The following is a 19612-nucleotide window of genomic DNA, read 5'->3' as shown; positions in this document are numbered from 1 at the left end:
ACGGTGCTCCACTCTGTGGGTCAAAACCAGTCACTAGACCAGCCCTGTGAAGGGAAAGGAAAACAGACTTCAGCTCTGAATGGCAGGGGTGGCAGAGAATTTGCAGCTGTCTTTAACCTACCACACAGACATAAAATGCTCAGAGCAAAGCCTTGCACATTGGGATTAAAAAATAATCCCTGTCGACTATTATTTTTTAAATCATCATCATCTTTACAGCAGGAAGTCAAAGCTAGTCCCATGTTCTCAACATATGTCAACAGCTCAAAGCTTCTCCCGTTTATAGGATACTATGCCATGCTGAGATAAACACACTAACCCCTAACAGAAACCCCACAAGGTAAGATGTGTCATTAATCCCTTTCAGAGATTGGGAAACTGAGGCTCAGAGAGGGGAAATGACTTGCATAAGGTCAGAGAGCATAGAAAGGTCTGAGCCAGGATCTGAACCCAGGAGTGTCTAAACCACTGTAAATCACGGTCTACACACACCTAGCCCCTTTTCTCAACAAATGGGCACTGGGTTCCTTGGGTCACTGTGGGTGACAGTGCTTATGGGTACAGACGGAAAAGCCCTCCATCCTGAGGCCCAGAGAAAGAAGAGGGACAAATCTTGAGGGCTTACTACAGGGCGAGTGCTTTGCATATTTCATTGCACTTAAATGTAACTTTTCTTTCCTCATTCATTCATTCATTCAACAAAAATTTACTGGGCACCTACTATGTGCCGGGAAAACCGCTTTGAGTAGAACAGACCCGATGGTGGCGCTCGGGAAGACAGCCAGGGAATGAACAAAGGAAACCACTCAGACTGTGGCAAGTAGTACGTAGCGGATTAGAAAGATGCTGGAAACTTCAGTTTGGGCGATGTGAGACTGCTTCCGTGAGGAAGCGACATTTAACCAGAGTATAACATCTTGAGGAGTCAGTTGTGGAGACAGCTAGAGGATGCCCATCCCAGGCAGCGGGAACAGCCCGTGCAAAGGCCCTGAGGCGGGACCTTGCCTAATGTGTTGGAGGAACAGTGCAGAGGCCCGTGTGGCTGCATTAACGAGACGACTGTTTGCCAGAGACTTATGGCACCAGTAAAAAATATAGATTGCAAAATCATAGGTACGCTAAAACTTTCCATCAACGTATGCACCGGAGAAAGAAAAACATTAACATACTAATTGTTGGGGTATTAATGCCACGGGATTATGGGTGGCCTTTTCGTTTGTTGGACAGTGTTGGTTTTATAGTTTTATGTTGGGCACGAGGAAGCTCTGTGCCCCTTCTACAGATGAGCAAATACAGGCTGCAAAGGATTTTTAAGCAAATAGCCCAGGGTCACACAGCTAGTAAATGGTGGAGTCAGGATTTGATTCTGGGACACTTACTGAATCCTTCAGACTTCTGACTATCCCGGATAGACATTCTAACTCTAGGGTCTGTTGCTGGATCCTAGGGCGTCTGGTAATCCCCCAAAGCTTCCCATCGAATTTTACTGCTCCTTCCATCCTCAGGCAAGTCAGTGAACCTCTCTGTGCTTCTGGTTCCCCATCTGTAAGATGGAAGAATCGCAGTTATCAACCCCAGTGTGTGCAGATGAGGACTAAGGGACTCAATGTTTGTAAAGTACAAGAGCGGTGCCCAAGCAGGTGCTTTGTGTTTGTTAAATAATTGTATTTAAATGGCCCTCGGGCAAGGATGAGGCGCGCTGAAGGGTACTGGATTGTAAGCTCGACGTGTGTTCTAGATCACGTGGACGGCGGGGTCGGTGGCGAGGGACTTCCATCTGGCTTACGCTCCTGAGAAGCAGGAGGTGGTGGTCAGCTACCTTCCTCTCAGCCACATCGCAGCTCAGATGATGGATGTCTGGATACCCATGAAGGTCGGGGCTTTCATCTACTTTGCTCAACCAGATGCACTCAAGGTATTAAGGCTAAGGGCAGCCCGGAGGTGTGGATGGTTCCTTCAAGTCCCAGATCTGGGGGTTCCTTCTCCATCCTCATCTAATGCTCCCAGGTAGCAGCGTTTGAAACAGTCAGCCGCCTTCTTTTAGTTTTTATCTTTTTCCAAGTCATGGTATCCATGGTTGTGCAGACTGTACACTGAACAACCTAAGATGTGAATGGTATTGAAAGCAGAATGTGTGTGTACGTGTGTAGTTTTTTTTAAGTCAGTATTCCCAACTCCAAAAAGCTCCCCAAACCAAACGTTTTTGGCAGTAAAATCTGACCTAAACTGATGGGAAGCTATCTGGAGTCTTCATTTTTATCCCACTTATTGGGGATATGTGTATCTGCAGAAATATTAACGTGAACGATTTCAGCTGGCTTGCCAAGACACCGCCGTGGGATTCATATTACAAATGAGATAAGCACCATATTACCTTTCCGAAGGCCGGAGAATCCTAAATTCCAGAACACGTCTGGCCCCAAGGGTTTGAGATAAGGGATGTTGGACCTCTTTTGAAAAACAGCAGTGTCCTATCCACCCTCCAGAGGCAAACTCTCCAGAATTTTCAAGAGATTTCTTCCGGCATTCACCTCCAGTTTTTTTTAAAAAATGTAATAATTTTCTTGATTCATGCATTTTTAAATATTATCTCTTACTTTTCCATTGCAGTAGGCAAGGATTTAATCCTCTTACACCCCCATCTTCACTTGCTTCCCCTTTTCCCACCCTCTCAATGAAAAGATTTCTTAGTTAACGGAGCCATGCAGTTTACTACGTGATTACGTTGCCTGTCTGGTACAACCTTTTGTTTTCCCCAGAGTTAATAGTTGCCTTTCTTTTCCAATTTGGTGGAAGTTTTCTGTATACCTGTCCAGTTGCTCCATCTCAGCTGTCACATGCTTATCAGGATTTTCCAAATGTTCTGATACCTAGTGCATTATTTTCTCCTCCATCCTTCTGCCCTGAGTAGGACTGGTTGTTGTTTTAAGTTGTCCTAGATTGGGCCCCCTAGAAGCAGAACCTGAGATGGGATGGAGGTTTTTGTAATTAATTGAGTAGGAACTCTCAGGTGAAAACTGTAAGGGAGGGAGTGAGGGGAGCAAGATACGGCAAGGGGAGAAGACAGGATGTAAGTTCAGCTGGCGTGCAAGTGGAATTGCCCTTACGCAAACCAATCCCATAGGAATCTCTGAAGCATGAATGGCACCACAGTGGTACTGCTTTGAGGCAAACAAGGGGTCTGGGCTTTTGTACCCCCATCTCAGAGAGTCATTGGCGATAGGCTTACGCACTCATGTGGTGCGTAACTTCCCAGGCATTTCTGAATAAGGGCAGGTCTCTGAAAAAGAGGGAAGCTGTGGACCATTAGAGGTCTGAAGAGGACATCAACAGTAGCTTCTACAAGCTGTCATGCAGGGATATCCCTTCCTCCCACTCCTGTGCTGAATCCTCTGTTTTCTAAGGTCCTTGTGTTCTTTTTTGGGGGGTTACCTCTTCACTTAGCTGGAGTTCATCTTTGGGAGGTTTTTCATGTTAAGTAAGTGAAAGTATTCTTGTATGTCCTGACCTTGTAGACTTAACAGAGCCAGAAAAGAACTCTGCACTTTCCTCAGCTACATCCTCTGTATTTGCTTACTATGATTGCTGGAACAAATGACCACAAAACTTAGTGGCTTAAAACAACATAAATATATTATGCCACAGTTCTGGAGGTCAGAAGTCTAAAATGGGTCTCAATGGGATAAAACCAAGACATGAGCAGGACTGTGTTCTTTCTGGAAGCTCTTGGGGAGAATTGGTTTCCTTGCCTTTTTTAGCTTCTAGAGGCTGCCTGTGTTCCTTGGCTTGTGGCCTCTTCCTCCATTTTCAAAGCCAGGAGCACATAGCATCTTCAAATCTCTCTCTCTCTCTCTTATACACACACACACACACACCACACACACACACACACATACCCCTACCTCTGTTCCCACTGTCACACCTCTCTGATCCTCCTGCCTCCCTCTTATAAGGACCCCTTATGTCATCCAGTGATGACAATGGACCCACCTGGAAAATCCAGGATAATCTCCCCTAGGCTAAGTCTTAGGGCCTTTGTAATTCCTTCCAGGGGGTTCATTCTCCTGTCCTTCACATGGCTGGCTCCTCCATGTCATTTAGTTCCCTGCTTAAATATCTCCTTGACTCCTTTCGGTCACTCTCACATCCCCCATGCTCAGTATCTGAGACACATTAGACACTCCGTAAATGAATACTTTGTTTTCCGGCTGAAAACATAATGTATACACACTCGCCTACAGGGCCTGAGAAGTTCCCAGTCTCCAATATCCTTATCAACCCCTAGTACTGTCAAAAAAATTTTAAATTGTCAACCAGGAAACGAAGCTGTCTTAACAGTTTTTTTTTTTTTTTTTTGGCTGCACTGTGCGGCATGTGGGATCTTAGTTCCCCCGCCAGGGATCGAACCCGCGCCCCCTGCAGCGGAAGCGTGGAGTCTTAACCACTGGACCCTGGCTTTACATCATAAGTAACTGACAGAATGTCTTCAAAGTGGCTGTGTCATTTTACATTCCCAACCAGAAGTGTACGAGAGGTCCAATTTCTCCACATCCTCACCAACACTTGTTTTTGTTTTTATTAGTATTGCCATCCTAGTAGATGCGAAGTGGTATCTCCCATATTAATTTGCATTTCTCGAATGATTAATGGAGGTGAGCAACTTTTCCCGACTTACTGGCCGTGTGTATATCTTCTTTGGAAAAATGTCTGATCAAATTTTTAACCATTAAAAAATCTGGTTGTGTATCCTCTTATTGTTGAATGTTAAGGGTTCTTTATACAAATCCTTTATCAAATATATGATTTGCAAATACTTTCTCCCAGTTCCGTGGCTTGTCTTCTCATTTTCTTACTAGTGTCTTTTGAAAAGCAAAACGTGTTTACCTCTAGTGAGTGTTGACTCTCCAATTTATTGATTTTTTTTCTTCCATGCTTCTGGTGTCATTTGTAAGAAATCACTGCCTACTCCAAGGTCACAGAGATTTTCTTCTATGTGTCCTTCTGGAGGGCTTTTAGATTTAGCTCTTACTTTTAGGTCTGTGATCCATTTTGAGGTAGTTTTTGCGTTTGGCAAGAAGGCTCTAAGTTAGCTAAGCCCTCGTTTGTTTGTTTGTATACACATATCCTTTCCTGCATTAAATTGCCTTGGCACTTTTATTGAATGTCGATTGACCATAAATGTGCAGATTCATCTCCAGGTTTTCAGTTTTGATCCACTGAACTTTATGTCTATCCTTACACCAAAACTACACTGACTTTATTTTTCTGGCTTTATGGTAGTATGACCACCTTGTCCCTGTTTACCTGGGACTTACCCGATTTCATAAGTGAAAATCCTACATTCCAGGAACGCCTCCGGTTCTGGGCAAATCAGGACAGTTGATCACCCTACTTTGTAGTAAGTTTCAAAATCAGGTAACAAGCCCTCTGACTTTGTTCTTCTTTTTCAAAATTGCTTTGGTTATTCCAGATCCTCTGCATTTCCATATAAATCTTAAGATCAGCTTGTCAATTTGTATGAAATAGCTTGCCTATTTTTTTTTATTTTTTGCGGTACGCGGGCCTCTCACTGTCGTGGCCTCTCCCGTTGCGGAGCACAGGCTCCGGACGCGCAGGCCCAGCGGCCATGGCTCACGGGCCCAGCCGCTCCGCGGCATGTGGGATCTTCCGGGACCAGGGCGCGAACCCGTGTCCCCTGCATCGGCAGGCGGACTCTCAACCACTGCGCCACCAGGGAAGCCCAGCTTGCCTATTTTTGATAGGGATTACATTGAACCTATAGATCAATTTGGGGGAGAATCGTGCATAATACTCCACTGCATTCTTGGACCACAGTTTCTTTAGCCAATCCCCCATCATTGGCCATGAAGTCTGTTTCCATCCTGTTACAAAATGATGCACAAAGAATATCTCACACGTGCTTCTCTGTGTACCTGATCTTTCATTCAGCTGAATTCTGTCACCCACAGAAGTGAAGTTGCCAAGTTGCATTTAAAACGTTAATAGTACTCTCACGCTGCCTTCCAAAAATATTTTAACGGTCTGTGCTCTCTACCAAATCCCGAGAGAGAGCATGATAATCGGATTGGCCACTGGCCAGCCAATGGATTGGCTCCCTTGGGTCAGGAGCTCGCCCTGGTCCAATAAGCCAAGAGAAGGTTCTCCTGAGCTGAGCTGAGCGGCTGAGGAGAGATGGACATCTGGGTTGCAGGTGTGGCTAACCCAGCTCTGCACCCTGCAGGGCACTTTGGTCAACACTCTGCAGGAGGTAAAGCCTACCGCCTTCCTGGGGGTGCCCCGAATTTGGGAAAAGATGCATGAGAAGATAAAGGAAACTGTTGGCAAATCTTCAAGCTTGAGGAGAAAGGTGTTCTCATGGGCAAGAAATATAGGCTTCAAGGTCAACTCAAAAAGGATGCAAGGGTAAGTGGCGGGTCCAGCGGGGCCAGGCATACAGGGCAGTGGGTGAGGGGGCTCAGCCTTCTCCAGCTGGGTCCCATCAGCCCCCTTGTGGCCCCATGGCTATAGAGCTCTCCTTGGCATTCATGTTCATAGGGGACATGACAATCCCATGAGCTACCGCATGGCAAAGGCCCTCGTGTTCACCAAAATCAAGAATTCCCTTGGCCTGGATCGCTGCTGCATTTTTATCAGCGGGGCCGCACCCCTCAACCAAGAGACTGCTGAGTTCTTTCTAAGTCTGGACGTACCTATAGGTGAGGCGTACGGTATGAGTGAAAGCTCAGGACCCCATTCCGCGTCCAGCCCAGAGAACTACCGGATTCTAAGGTACTGGCCTCCTGGGCAGCCTCTGGGTCCTTTAGGGTCAAAGGGATGAAGATGGGAGGGTCGACAGGCCTCTGGGCTAAGACGAATCCTGACTTGGTGTCTCCAGAATGATCCCTGTTCTCCAGCCTCCAAGCCTCAAATTTTCGTGACCGTGGGAAGCCCCAGTTTGAACGAGAGCCCATGGACAAAGGGGAAGGGCTCTCAGACATTCTGTGGACTCTCCCTATTTGCCATTTGCTAGCTCTGCCTCCAGACGGCCCACCCCGGGCTCACCCACCCAAGGTTCACCTCCCTAGACCTCGGGACAGTTCATCTCCACGGTGCTTTATGTCACGCACGTCCCCAGGCCCCTCCTGGCTTTCTCCCAAGCTCAGCTCCCCTCGGGCTGCAGGATGGAGCCCAGTGACACTGACACAGTAAGAACATCCAAGCCAAGCTCCACGTGGAGTCTCAGAACCGTGTTCCTACACAGGGCCTCCTGGTTGTGCCGCTCCCTGACCCCCGCCCTGCCGCCATATTGCAAGGCTGGCTCTCCTCTCATGCTCGGCCAAGTTCCGGCTGCCTCTGAACTTAGCGAAAACTAAATTCAGTCTTCCCAATCTGGCAAAACCATCTCCTGCCTCTGACTTTACCTTGCACATCAGTATCTCCCCTTCTCCAGTCCATAATCCCATCTGGGTCTGTTTTCTGCAGAACCCAAACACCCACTGGAGTTTTCTTCCAAAACCAAAGAGTGGTCCTTCCTAAAAGAGTGTTTTTCGCTGTGCAGAACTTTTTTATCTTTACCTGGTTGAACTCATGAAACTTCTATAGCTTCTGAGTTTTTCCATATTCCTAGGAAAGCTTTTTTTTTTTTTAAAGATTTAATCGTAATTCTTAAGTTTTGGTGTTCAGAAAGGACCTCTTGTAGATCCTGGAAATGAGATACCTTGTTGATAAACATTGAAATCAAGTTCGTTTTTTTGTTTTGTTTTGTTTTGTTTTTTAGCCATGCAGTATGTGGTATCTTAGTTCCCCAACCAGGGATCGAACCCTCACCCCCTGTGGTGGAGTCTTAACCACTCGACCACTGGGGAAGTCCCCCTAGAAAAGCTTTTTTTTTTTTTTTTTGCGGTACGCGGGCCTCTCACTGTTGTGGCCTCTCCCGTTGCGGAGCACAGGCTCCGGACACGCAGGCTCAGCGGCCATGGCTCACGGGCCCAGCCACTCCGCGGCATGTGGGATCTTCCCGGACCGGGGCAGGAACCCGTGTCCCCTGCATCGGCAGGCGGACTCTCAACCACTGCACCACCAGGGAAGCCCTAGAAAAGCTTTTAATGGAGGTCGTAAGGAGGCTCTTTATAAATTTTAAGCTTCACAGGCCTGCCTTCTTTTTCCTCTTACTAAGGGAATCCCTACACTTAAACCTAAAACCACTGGCCCTTCTAACTGCCAGTAAAAAAGACCTCAGCAAGGCAGTAAGAAAATACCTCCTTTTCTGCATCTTAAAACCACCCTCCCGAGTAGTATCACTAGTGAAAGGAATTTCACGAAAATCCAGATATCAGCCGGTGCTATTCTGTCTTGCGGAAGTAACTTTAACCTCTAAAGAGATTCTGGTTGGTTGATTTACTTAAAATCAGCTGTCCTGGTCATTGCGTTCAGGTCCACATACCTGTTTCCTAGAGGGGGTTTTGTTGCTTCCTTTTTTTGGGGCCGTGCCATGGGGCTTGTGGGATCTTAGTTCCCTGACCAGGGATTGAACCTGGGCCCTCGGCAGTGAAAGCGTGGAGTGCTAACCACTGGACCACAGGGGAATTCCCCGTTGCTGTTTTTAACCCGGGAGCACTTTGTCCTTCTCCCATTTATGTGAAGATAAAAACAATCTAGATTCACTTTGCTGTACACCTGAAACTAACAACTATACTCCAATAAAAATTTCTTTTAATTCCCCAAAACAGTAATAATAAAACAATCTACAACTCTGCTGGGTTTCCCAGTTCGCCAAGTGTCTGGGAAGTTGGCTCACTTGACTGAACAAGCCCTCCTTCCACTCGGTCAACACCTCTCATGCCCGCCGGGTCCTGGGGAGGGTGCGGCAGCAGGTTCCAGCCCAGGCCAGCTGAGCAGAGCGTTAGGAGCCTGGGCCACAGACCCAGGCCCACCTGGGTGGGTGACCTCGTCTCCCCGAGCCTCAGTTTTCCTCCCTCCTGTCCCCTGGCAGTTCCGGCAAAGTCACGACTGGGTGTAAGAACATGCTGTACCAGCAGACCAAGGACGGCGTTGGGGAAATCTGCCTCTGGGGCCGGCATGTCTTCATGGGCTACCTGGAGAGCGAGGACGCGACCGTGGAGGCCATCGATGAGGAGGGCTGGCTCCACTCTGGGGACCTCGGCCGCATGGACAACCAGGGCTTCCTCTTTATCACAGGCCGCATCAAAGGTACTGGGGCTGGGCTCTGCAGGGGCCTCCTGGGAGCAGGCTCACCTTGAACGTTGAAGGCTCCCAGCCCCCGCCTTTCACGGGGCGGGCTTACACTGATGTACAGGGACACCCCAGTCCGCGCATCCCAGCTCTGTCCCTGTGCCCAGCCTGTGGCCCTCGGCAGGGAGCCAGAGAAGAAGCCCATTCTGGGCCTGAAACCTCTGTTCCCTCCCCTGCCAGTCGAGGATAACAATAACTACAGAGCTGTAACGATTCAGTGAGGATTAACTGACATGACGCAGAGCAGGGATCAGTCAACTTTTCCCATCAAGGGCCCACTTGTAAACATTCTGGATTTGCAGGACGCAGGGTCTCTGTCGTAGCTGCTCCACTTGGCCGCTGCAGCAGGAGACGACGTGCAGACCGACGGCCATGGCTGTTTGCCAACACAAGCGTCACAGGATTTTCATGTGTCACGAATATTATTCTTCTTTGGATTTCCTTCCGACCATTAAAAAATGTGAAAGCCGCGTTTAGCTCGTGGCCATACAAAAACAGGCGGACGGTGGGAGTTAGCCCACAGGCTGGAGGTTACCAACCTCTGAGGGAGACCATTTGGCATGGAGCCTGACATAGGCAGTCATTATACAATTAGAGGGCTGTGTTAGCATTATTTCCAGGATAAGCAACAGAAAACCCTTCTTAAGCAGCTTTGAGTGAAAAAGGGATGCTACTGGCTCAAAACCAGAAGAGTCCAACAGGTCACGCTTCCGGCATGGCTGGATCCAGGTGCCAAAATGACATCGCAAGGAATCTCTCTATCCTTCTGTTACCATGCTGTCCTCCGTGCTGACGCCGTTCTTAAAGAGGCTTTTCCAACTTGGTGACAAGATGGCTGCCGACGGTCTAGGTTCATCCTAACACCCAAGGGACGAGTAAGCGTGTATTATTCCCAGTCGTGTCGGCACGTTTTAGGCCTGATTCTCACTGGATCTTCTTGGGTCGCTATCACATCTCAGAATGAATCACTGTAGAGGACGGAATATGCCGACTGGTCAGACCCGGTCACATGCTCACGCCGGCAGTCCAACCCCCCCAGACCACACAAAGATGGAGAGTAGCTCCCTAAAGAAACCCAAAGGAGTCGTCACTGGGCAGATGATATCAGAGATGTCCATTATGGGATCAAACTGATTATTACTAGTGCTGTAACCACCTCGGCGAGGGTGACTGTGAGATCGTGGGATGGGAAGGAGAGAGTTTGGGTGGGTGGCACAGGAAGTAGCAAGCATCCCAGGGTGAAAGAACAAGTAAAGATTGTGTCTGGGGCAGGAGGAGGGGCTCCTGAAGAATTTCAGAGGCAGCGAGAGAAAGTGACACAACTCTTAGAGCTTGCCAAAATTAGGGGTGCGACACCCCCCCCCCAGGGAGAGCATGGACTTAGGGTCTTTGGGAGTTGCCAAATGATGGGAGAAGGAGGAAGCAGAGAGACAGGGTGTGGTCAGAAACACCTGACTATCTTCCAAGCAAGACATGCTGGAGGGCCTGGAGCAGGGTATGGGGGACCAAGAAACAGGCAAGGAGTTCGTAAGACGCTGTCCAAGTGGAATGCCCAGGACTCGGATGCTTAATGGAAATTTGAAGATGGGGGATGAAGGGCAGAGTGACTTTGGGTCTGTGTCCTGGAGAAGGACAGAGAGAGAGTCCTGGCCATGGGCGGAGGTCTTCCTCTGCTTCTGCGGTTTTCTAGGTGAGCGGTCATTGGTGCCAACCTCTGTCCCCTCTGATCCACAGAGGGGCAGGGCTTTTGGACTGTCATGGTTGAACCCAACCCCAGCCATGCTTTGTTTCAGAAATTATCATCACTGCTGGCGGCGAGAATGTGGCCCCCATTCCCATCGAGAACCTGGTTAAGGAGAAGATTCCCATCATCAGTAACGCCATGTTAGTGGGAGATAAGGCCAAGTTTCTGAGTGTCCTCCTGACGCTGAAGGTAACGTGGGTATTCTAGGCGAGAGGGATTCGCTTCTTGGTCCTCAGGGCCGGGTGCCAGGCGTTGTGACAGGGGTGTCTCGGGGCAGTGTGAGGTCGACAAGACGACTGGAGAGCCGCTGGACAGACTGACCTGGGAGGCCATCAGGTTCTGCCGGGATGCAGGCAGCCAGGCGACCACCGTGTCCGAGATCTTGGAGCTGCGAGACCCTTTGGTCTACACGGCCATCCAGAAAGGCATAAATGCCGTGAATCAGTGTACCATCTCCAATGCGCAGAAGATTCAGAAGTGGGTCATCTTGGAGAAGGACTTTTCCATCAGTGGCGGGGAGCTAGGTGAGTGGCCTGGAGAGCCAGTGGCCTTGAGACTTGGAGGCTGGTCCCTTGCTAGTGTCCAGGGCCACTGTGGGCTCTGAGGAGATGTATCTTTTTTTCTGGGAGTCACAGTGTCTGTGGGACCAGCTGTGGACCGGGAGGGGGATACGGCCGCCTCCAGCTAACTGGTGTCCAGCTCCCCACGGCCACACACACACACACACATACACACACACACACACACACCCTTCTCCCCAGGGCCTTTGCACCTGCTGCTCCCTCTGCCTGGACTGCTCTTCCCCCGCAATTCTTTGCCCGAAAGACTCCTTCTCATTGTCCGGGTCTCACCCTAAAGGCCACTTCCTGAGAGCAGCCTTCCCTGGCCATCCTGGCTAAGGCAGCTTGCCGTCCCCCCTAACACACTGACCCTACAGTCCACCGTCACACCTACTGCACCGCCCTGTCTTCTTGCTTCCCTAATAGGTCAGAGTCTGAAACTACCCTACATATTAGTTTAGCTTTGCCTATCTCCCTGCCGAGAGGGGAGGGGTCGGGGTGGGGGGGTCTTGCCTTCCCCTGAGGTTCCCCCCTGGGGCTTGCTTTCAGCACTCGGCTGTACTTCCACAGCGTGGACCGCAGGGAGCTGGGAGCATGGCAAGCATGCAGTCTTTAACAACCTGGGTTCAAATCCTGTGCCCGCCACACAGGGTTGGGACTTGTCCCTCCAAACCCTGGTCTTTTTATTTATGAGTTGGAAATGTGATCCAGGGTCAGGTGTGTGTGTGTGTGTGTGTGTGTCTGTGTGTGTGTCTGTGTGTGTGTGTGTGTGTGTGTGTGTGTCTAGGACATCAGGAGGGAAGCCCACACCCCCTGGTGACCGGAGCCTACAGGGCGTCCTGGGCTGCATATGAAACAAGTCTCAAGTTCGAGTGTTCACCCTGCCATGCACTTGCTGGGTGACCTTGGAGCAACTGGCCCTGAGCCTCACCTATTAAATCAGAGGGTCAGGGGCTGTCCCTCCGTGGTCGGGTGCAGCATCCCTGTCAGGCACAGAGCTCACTGTGCTCTCCACCTGCCGGCTCATGGAATCCTCACCGCGGCCCAAGGACAAGGCGGGGGTGGGGAGGGGTCCTCTCATCCCGGCGGATGGCAAAGGGGGTGCCCCCAGGAAGTCAAGGGCACAGCCAGCCACCAGCCCGGCCCCAGCCATGAGACCCTGTCTCCTGGTCACGCCTGGGGCACGTGGACTCTTATTGCATCCCCACGTCTGAACTGGTTTCTCCTTCCTCGGCAGGTCCAACGACAAAGATTAAAAGACATTTCATAATGCAGAAATACAAAAAGCAAATCGACAACTTCTATCAGTGACGTCATTGGCAGAGCTGCTCCCGGCTGCCCCGATGGTGAGACTGGCTTCGCTGGGCTGTGCCTCAGATGAGTCCAACACAGCTGGTCTCCCCCGAGCGGCAGGTAGGTCCCTGAGCAGAACTGCAGAGGCCTCGTGTGCACACACACCCACGCGCGGCTGCCACGGCTTCTAGGTAGTGTCTGCCCTCAACTCACGCTCTTCCTGGGTCCCAGCAGGGCATGCAAACTCCCTCCTGCTTGGCCACCAACTCTGTTAGCTGTTCTTCCTGCCTTTTACTTGTCTCGTAGAAGGAGCAGGGCAGCCTTCCCATCCAGGACCAGAACTTTTGGTGAAATGCCCAAATGTTTCATTGTGACTTATTTGGAGAAGCCCTTTTGTCAAAAACTGTGGGTGGGGGACTTCCCTGGTGGCGCAGTGGTTAAGAATCCGCCTGCCAATGCATGGGACATGGGTTCAAGCCCTGGTCTGGGAAGATCCCACATGCCACAGAGCAACTAAGCCCGTGAGCCACAACTACTGAGCCTGCACTCTAGAGCCCGCGAGCCACAACTACTGAGCCCGCATGCCACAACTACTGAGCCTGCACTCTAGAGCCCGCGAGCCACAACTACTGAGCCCGCGGGCCACAGTTACTGAAGCCTGCACGCCTACAGCCCGTGCTCCACCACAAGAGAAGCCACTGCGATGAGAAGCCCACGCACCTCAATGAAGAGTAGCCCCCGCTCACTGCAACTAGAGAAAGCCCGTGCGCAGCAACGAAGACCCAACGCAGCCAAAAATAAACAAATAAATTTATATATTAAAAAAAAAAAACAACTGTGGGTGGGAGAAGTTCTACTAGCCAGGAACCCAAGGAATGAGGTGTGTCGACCCACCCGGGGAGGTAAAGGACAGAGACTTGAGCTCCTCCCACCTACCCCTCTTCTCCCCCTTTTCCCCCAAGTCTTGTTCACAGGGAGCCCTGACGACATCAGGAGTCACTGATAGGATTTTAGAACCCCAGCTAGAGGCACAGTCCAGGCAGAGAGGAGGATGCAGCTTCGGTTGTCCCAAGGGTCACCTGTAACCCTTTAGTGGTCAAATCATTCTCTTCTGATGCCCACAGCCTACCCACCTGTATTAGTTTCCTAGAACTACCATAGGACAAAGTTCCACAGACTAGGGTGCTTAAACAACAGGAATTTTTTTTCTCAAGGCTCTGGAGGCTGGAAGTCTCCAAGGTCAAGGTGTCGGCTGGGTTGGTTCCTTCTCAGGTCCCTCGCCTTTGCTTGTAGACGGCCGTTTTCTCCCTGCATCTGTGTCCAAATTTCCCCTTCTTATAAAGACACTGGTCCTATTGGATTAGGGTCCACCCTAATGATCTCATTTTAACTTGATGACCTCCGTAAAGACCCCATCTCCAAAGACACTCCCATCCTGAGGTCCTGGGTGTGAGGACTCCAACATACGAATCTGTGGAGGGGAACACAATCCAGCCCATGACACCACTGTATCCATTTTCTTTTCTTCATTGTTAACCGATTCAACTTCTCCACACCTTTGTTTGTCAAAGTGCCGTGGGTGAGCCCAGCAGCTAAACACATCACACTCATCATTCCGCGTCTTTTGCAAGATTTCAGATTTCACTTTGTGGTTGGGTAAGAGGTCATCCGACACTGACGTGGGGGTGGGAGGTGGACCCTCTCTGCACCTGTGCTGTCCAGTATGGCAGCCACTGGCCCACAGTGTGGCCCGTCTGAACTGAGATGTGCTGTGGGTATAAAACCCACACTGGGCTTCCAAGTCAGTGTACGAAATACAGAACATACAACACCTTATTCATATTTTAAAGTACTGACTGAATGTTGGAATGATGCTCTTTGGGACATACCAGGTTACGTTAAATATAGCACCTAAGTCAATTTCACCAGTTCCTTTTTTGTGTGGCTATTAGAATTTTTTTTTTTTTTTTTTTTTTTTGCACGGGCTTCTCACTGTTGTGGCCTCTCCCGTTGTGGAGCACAGGCTCTGGACGCGCAGGCTTAGCGGCCATGGCTCACGGGCCCAGCCGCTCCGCGGCATGTGGGATCCTCCCGGACCGGGGCACGAATCCGTGTCCCCTGCATCGGCAGGCGGACTCTCAACCACTGCGCCACCAGGGAAGCCCTAGAAATTTTTCAGTTAGCTCGGTGGCTCACGTGATACTCCTCCTGGCGAGTGCCACTCTAAAGTTCATGGGAGAAGGATTCTTTTTTTTTTTTTTTCTCATTTCTAAGTGGATCCGTTCATTCTGGAATATTTCCATCTTACAGCACCTTGTGGGGTCTCAGGGAATGAACATATAATACATGTACCAAGGATCCCCACGTGATAACTTGTCTTTCTCTTCTCTCTAGCCTCCAAGAGGAAGACCCCATCACGACGTGATTTGCTGCTCTGGGCAGGGACTTGAGTCTCTCGTGTTTTTAAGAAGTCAGATTCCCCATGGGTCAGTCTCTTTGTCATCCACCTGTTGAAGAGGTACCCCCCTCTCAGACCTGCCATGCCTCTTGAAGCGACAGGGCCATCACAGACCTCTGAATTCCCATGAACCTTCAGGGCGTGATCCTGGGAAAGCTGATGGGGAGGTCTCTGAAGAACTGCCTGTTTTAAAGAAAGATCTGACCTTGTGGGTTCCAACTGGCTTTTTTTCCTCTTCGGAGGATTGACTTGAGATATCAGAGAAGAAAAGCTTTCACACGTGTGAAGAAGAACTGGGCCCCCGAACCTACTTGCCTTCCTGGGAGCAACTTGAAAACCCTTCCACTAAGTTCTGACAATAAAGCACTTCAACACCCCGTGTTCTGATTTTTGGCCAGATGCGAACGTCTTGTCCTTTGTTGAGAAGCTCAGACTCTAAAATCAGTTCTGGGTTCAAATTCTGACTGGCTGTGTGAGTCCAACCTTCTGAGTCCTGGGAGGGGACGTTATCTGTAAAAACAGACCCCCATCTCACAGGGTGGCCGTGGAGGGGCATCAAGATGACCAGAAGGGGGCAGTGTCTGATGCCCCAAAGCCCCTCACACGCGTTAAGTGATCATCACAGCACCCCGTTGGTCCCAGTTAACAGCTGGGATTCTTTTTTTTGTATATATAAATTTAATTTATTTATATTTTATTTTTGGCTGCGTTGGGTCTTCGTTGCTGTGCATGGGCTTTTCTCTAGTTGTGGCGAGCGGGGGCTACTCTTGTGGTGCGCAGGCTTCTCATTGCGGTGGCTTCTCTTGTTGCGGAGCACGGGCTCTAGACGAGCGGGCTTCAGCAGTTGTGGCTCGCGGGCTCAGTAGTTGTGGCTCGCGGGCTCTAGAGCGCAGGCTCAGTAGTTGTGGCGCACGGGCTTAGCTGTTCCGCGGCACGTGGGATCTTCCCGGACCAGGGCTCGAACCGGTGTCCCCTGCATTGGCAGGCAGATTCTTAACCACTGGGCCACCAGGGAAGTCCAGCAGCTGTGATTCTTGATGAATTCCACCTTTCGGGAAAGATGAGTTTGCTGTTGTCATAAGGTCCAAGACAGCAGCAGTTTGAAAGAAGACAGAACTTTCTTCCTCTCTCATCCAACAGTCCGTGTATGGACAGACAAAAGCTGATACTGCACGTCCACAGTATCTGGCCCTGAAAGAGTATCGGCGGGAGGAGCAGGGAGGGTCAGCCCATCAGGACAGGAGGAAGAAACCCTTCAGTGTCCCTTAAGGTTCTAGATATCCAGAGGTACCCCTTTTCTTTTAGTTTCAAACATCAAATTATAAATCAGTAAGAAATGTATGAAGACGTTCTCCTCGCAAAAAGCATTTGATGCAGATAAGGCTTAAAGCCCGCCTCCTCAATTTGGCAAGTCTTTATGTTTTTGAATATGTAAGTATAGTCGACCCTCTTTATCTGCAGGGTCCATATTAACAAGTTTGCCTGCTCACTAACATTACTTGTAACCCCCCAAATGAACGCCTGTGGTGCTTTTGTAGTCACCTCTGGAAATGCTCACAGCACTGGCAAATTCTAATGACCCAACGTGCACGTTCACGGCTGAAGGTCGAAGAAGGTGCCTCCTCGCTTCGGCTCAGACTGTTAACGTGTGTCTTTTGGGGGTCTGTTTAGTGCTCTGTGTTTTTGCATTTTTGTTGGTGATTTCACTGTTGAAAATGGCCCCCAAGTACAGTGCTGAAGTACTGACTAGTGGTCTTGAGTACAAGAAGGCTGTGAGGTGCCTTATGGAAAGATTATACACGTGTTATATAAGCTCCATTCAGGCACGAATTATAGCGCTGTTGGCCATGAGTTCAATGCTAGTGAATCATCAATATACCTTAAGGTGTTCCCAAACAGAAATACACATTACACAAGGTATGTACCGATCAGCAGATAAAAATGTTGTGACCGGGGGCCTTCCCTGGTGGCGCGGTGGTTGAGAGTCCGCTTGCCGATGCAGGGGACACGGATTCGTGTCCCGGTCTGGGAGGATCCGACATGCCGCGGAGCGGCTGTGCCCGTGAGCCATGGCCGTTGAGCCTGCGTGTCCGGAGCCTGTGCTCCGCAACGGGAGAGGCCACAACAGTGAGAGGCCCGCGTACCGCAAATAAATAAATACATCTACACGTGGGACAATTCTCTCAGCAAACCGACTGGAAACTGACAGAAGAACCCCTATACGACCAAAGCTGCAGGAAAGATCTCTCTATAACTGGGTTGGACAAGAAAGAAAAAAAAAGCATCAGGACAGGACCGGCAACCCTGGGAAGGATCTGTAAGGAAGAGAAGGTCCACACGGGCAGACCCTCGCCCTGGGGAGCCCCGCTGCCTGCTGGGAAACTCGCTGGGACAGATAGAGGGGCTGGAGAAGCCCAGACTCCACTCACGAGGAGGGCATGCATGCCGGATTGCTAACAGTCAGGGTGAGGAGAGACAATCAGAGGGCTGGCGGCTGCCGCCTCGCTGCACTTCTCCAATCCGAAGGACCCAGTGTCCTGGCCTCACACACTCCACCGCAGAGCCTGGTGTGAGATCAGGGCAGAGATTCAGTCTAGCTGCGCAGAGACAGACCGGGGCGCCTGGGGGGTGATCCGGGCCAAACCACAGAGACCACTGTCCGCACACGCACGGGAGCGGCGGATGGAACTGGGCGGACACTGTCAGCGTGCACATGGGGCGGGGCCACAAATATTCACAGCCATGAAGCACTGAATCTCGGGCAGACAGGCCCTGATCTACCTGCAGGGGACAGCCCAGAAGGCCTGGGGTCTCATCCGGGGGGGAATCGTGGAGCCCACTGTCAGCACGCACACGGCAAAGGGGGTCTGGCATTGTCGGCCTGCACACCGAATGGTGCCACGGAAACACAGAGCGGCTGGGCGCTGAGTCTCAGGCAGAAAGGCCCTGGGCAGGAGTAGGTGGTGATTCGTTTCCAGCGGGAGCACCCCAGCTCCACCCACTCTACACAGCAGCTCGGAGTCAGATCTGAGGCGGACAGGTCTTGGGAGAGGCCTGCCACGAGGCAGCCCAGGTCTACTCCACGACATAGCCCGGCACTAGGTCTGGGATGAACACGATGGAGAAAGGGATGTGACCTTGGGCTACACTCCGGGCATTGCTGTGACCACAAGGGCCTCACTTGCTTCAGCGGTCACCTCCTTGAGGGCAGGCACTCAAGGGCAAGGGAGACTCATCAAACCCAACCCTCAGGACTTCTACCCCAATAACTGGGGAGCAGACCCCACCCCAGCAGGGTGGTGACAGCCATGGAGCAAAGAGGAAGCCCTGCCCAACACCCAGCACAGGCTCTGGATACCACAACACCAACCAAAGCCCCTATCAAGGGGGTAGCTGCTAGCACACCCCAAGGAAAGATGTGGTTGGTGTCCATACCAAAACCAGCCCTTGCGCCAAAAGTACCGGACTCAACACAGTCTACACAGGGACGCTCCCACAGAAGAACTCCCCTTCAAGACCACGGTAGACAACTGTTTCTCCTAAATTCATGGAGACAGAGAAACTTAAATAAAATGAAAAAGCAGAGGAACTACTTCCCATTGAAAGAATGAGAGAAATCCCCTGAAAGAACAAATAACGAAAAAGATGTCACCAGTCTACTAGACCCCAAGTTCAAGAAAGAGATAATAACAATGTTAAAGGAATTAAGAAAGATTATTAATAGAAATGCAGATCCCTGTAACAAGGAAGTAGAAACTATAAAGATGAACCAGTCAAAATCAGACAATTCAACTGGTGAGATAAAAAGCAATCTAGAAGCAATGAATAGCAGCCGAAATGACACAGAAGAACATATAAGTGATCTAGAAGACAGAACAATGGAAATCACCCAATCAGAACAGCAGACTGAAAGACAAATTAAAAAAATGAAGATGACATGAGAGTTCTATGGGATAATATAAAGCATGCCAACCTATGCATAATAGGGGCTTCAGAAGGAGAAGAGAAAGGGATCAAAAATGTATTTGAAGAAATTATGGGACTTCCCTGGTGGCGCAGTGGTTGAGAGTCCGCCTGCCGATGCAGGGGACACGGGTTCGTGTCCCAGTCTGGGAAGATCCCACATGCCGCGGAGCGGCTGGGCCCGTGAGCCGTGGCCGCTGAGCCTGCGCGTCCGGAGCCTGTGCTCCGCAACGGGAGAGGCCACAACAGTGAGAGGCCCGCGTACCGCAAAAAAAAAAAAAAAAACAAAGTCCACAAAGAATAACAATGAAGAATGTTATATGATGACAAAAGGACCAAAAC

At 50.3% G+C, this 19612-nt stretch overlaps 1 protein-coding gene across 1 annotated transcript in view; it reads left to right on the top strand.

Annotated features, from left to right (window-relative positions):
- ACSBG2 (acyl-CoA synthetase bubblegum family member 2) overlaps positions 1-15579 on the top strand; it is a 30927-nt gene extending 15348 nt beyond the window's left edge. Inside the window, exons 6-13 of the mRNA XM_082652434.1 lie at positions 1739-1915; positions 6242-6423; positions 6556-6789; positions 8993-9210; positions 11046-11185; positions 11274-11520; positions 12794-12969; positions 15244-15579. Coding sequence (XP_082508560.1) covers positions 1739-1915; positions 6242-6423; positions 6556-6789; positions 8993-9210; positions 11046-11185; positions 11274-11520; positions 12794-12867 — 1272 coding nt within the window. The 3' untranslated portion in view covers positions 12868-12969; positions 15244-15579. The remainder of the gene's footprint in view (positions 1-1738; positions 1916-6241; positions 6424-6555; positions 6790-8992; positions 9211-11045; positions 11186-11273; positions 11521-12793; positions 12970-15243) is intronic.
- Positions 15580-19612: the final 4033 nt, after the last annotated feature.

Source organism: Grampus griseus (assembly GCF_964374135.1).
Source record: "Grampus griseus genome assembly, chromosome: 3".
Taxonomy (NCBI): Eukaryota; Metazoa; Chordata; class Mammalia; order Artiodactyla; family Delphinidae; genus Grampus; species Grampus griseus.
The sequence above is the reverse complement of the archived record's forward strand: the minus strand, read 5'-3'. Positions and strand labels throughout refer to the sequence as shown.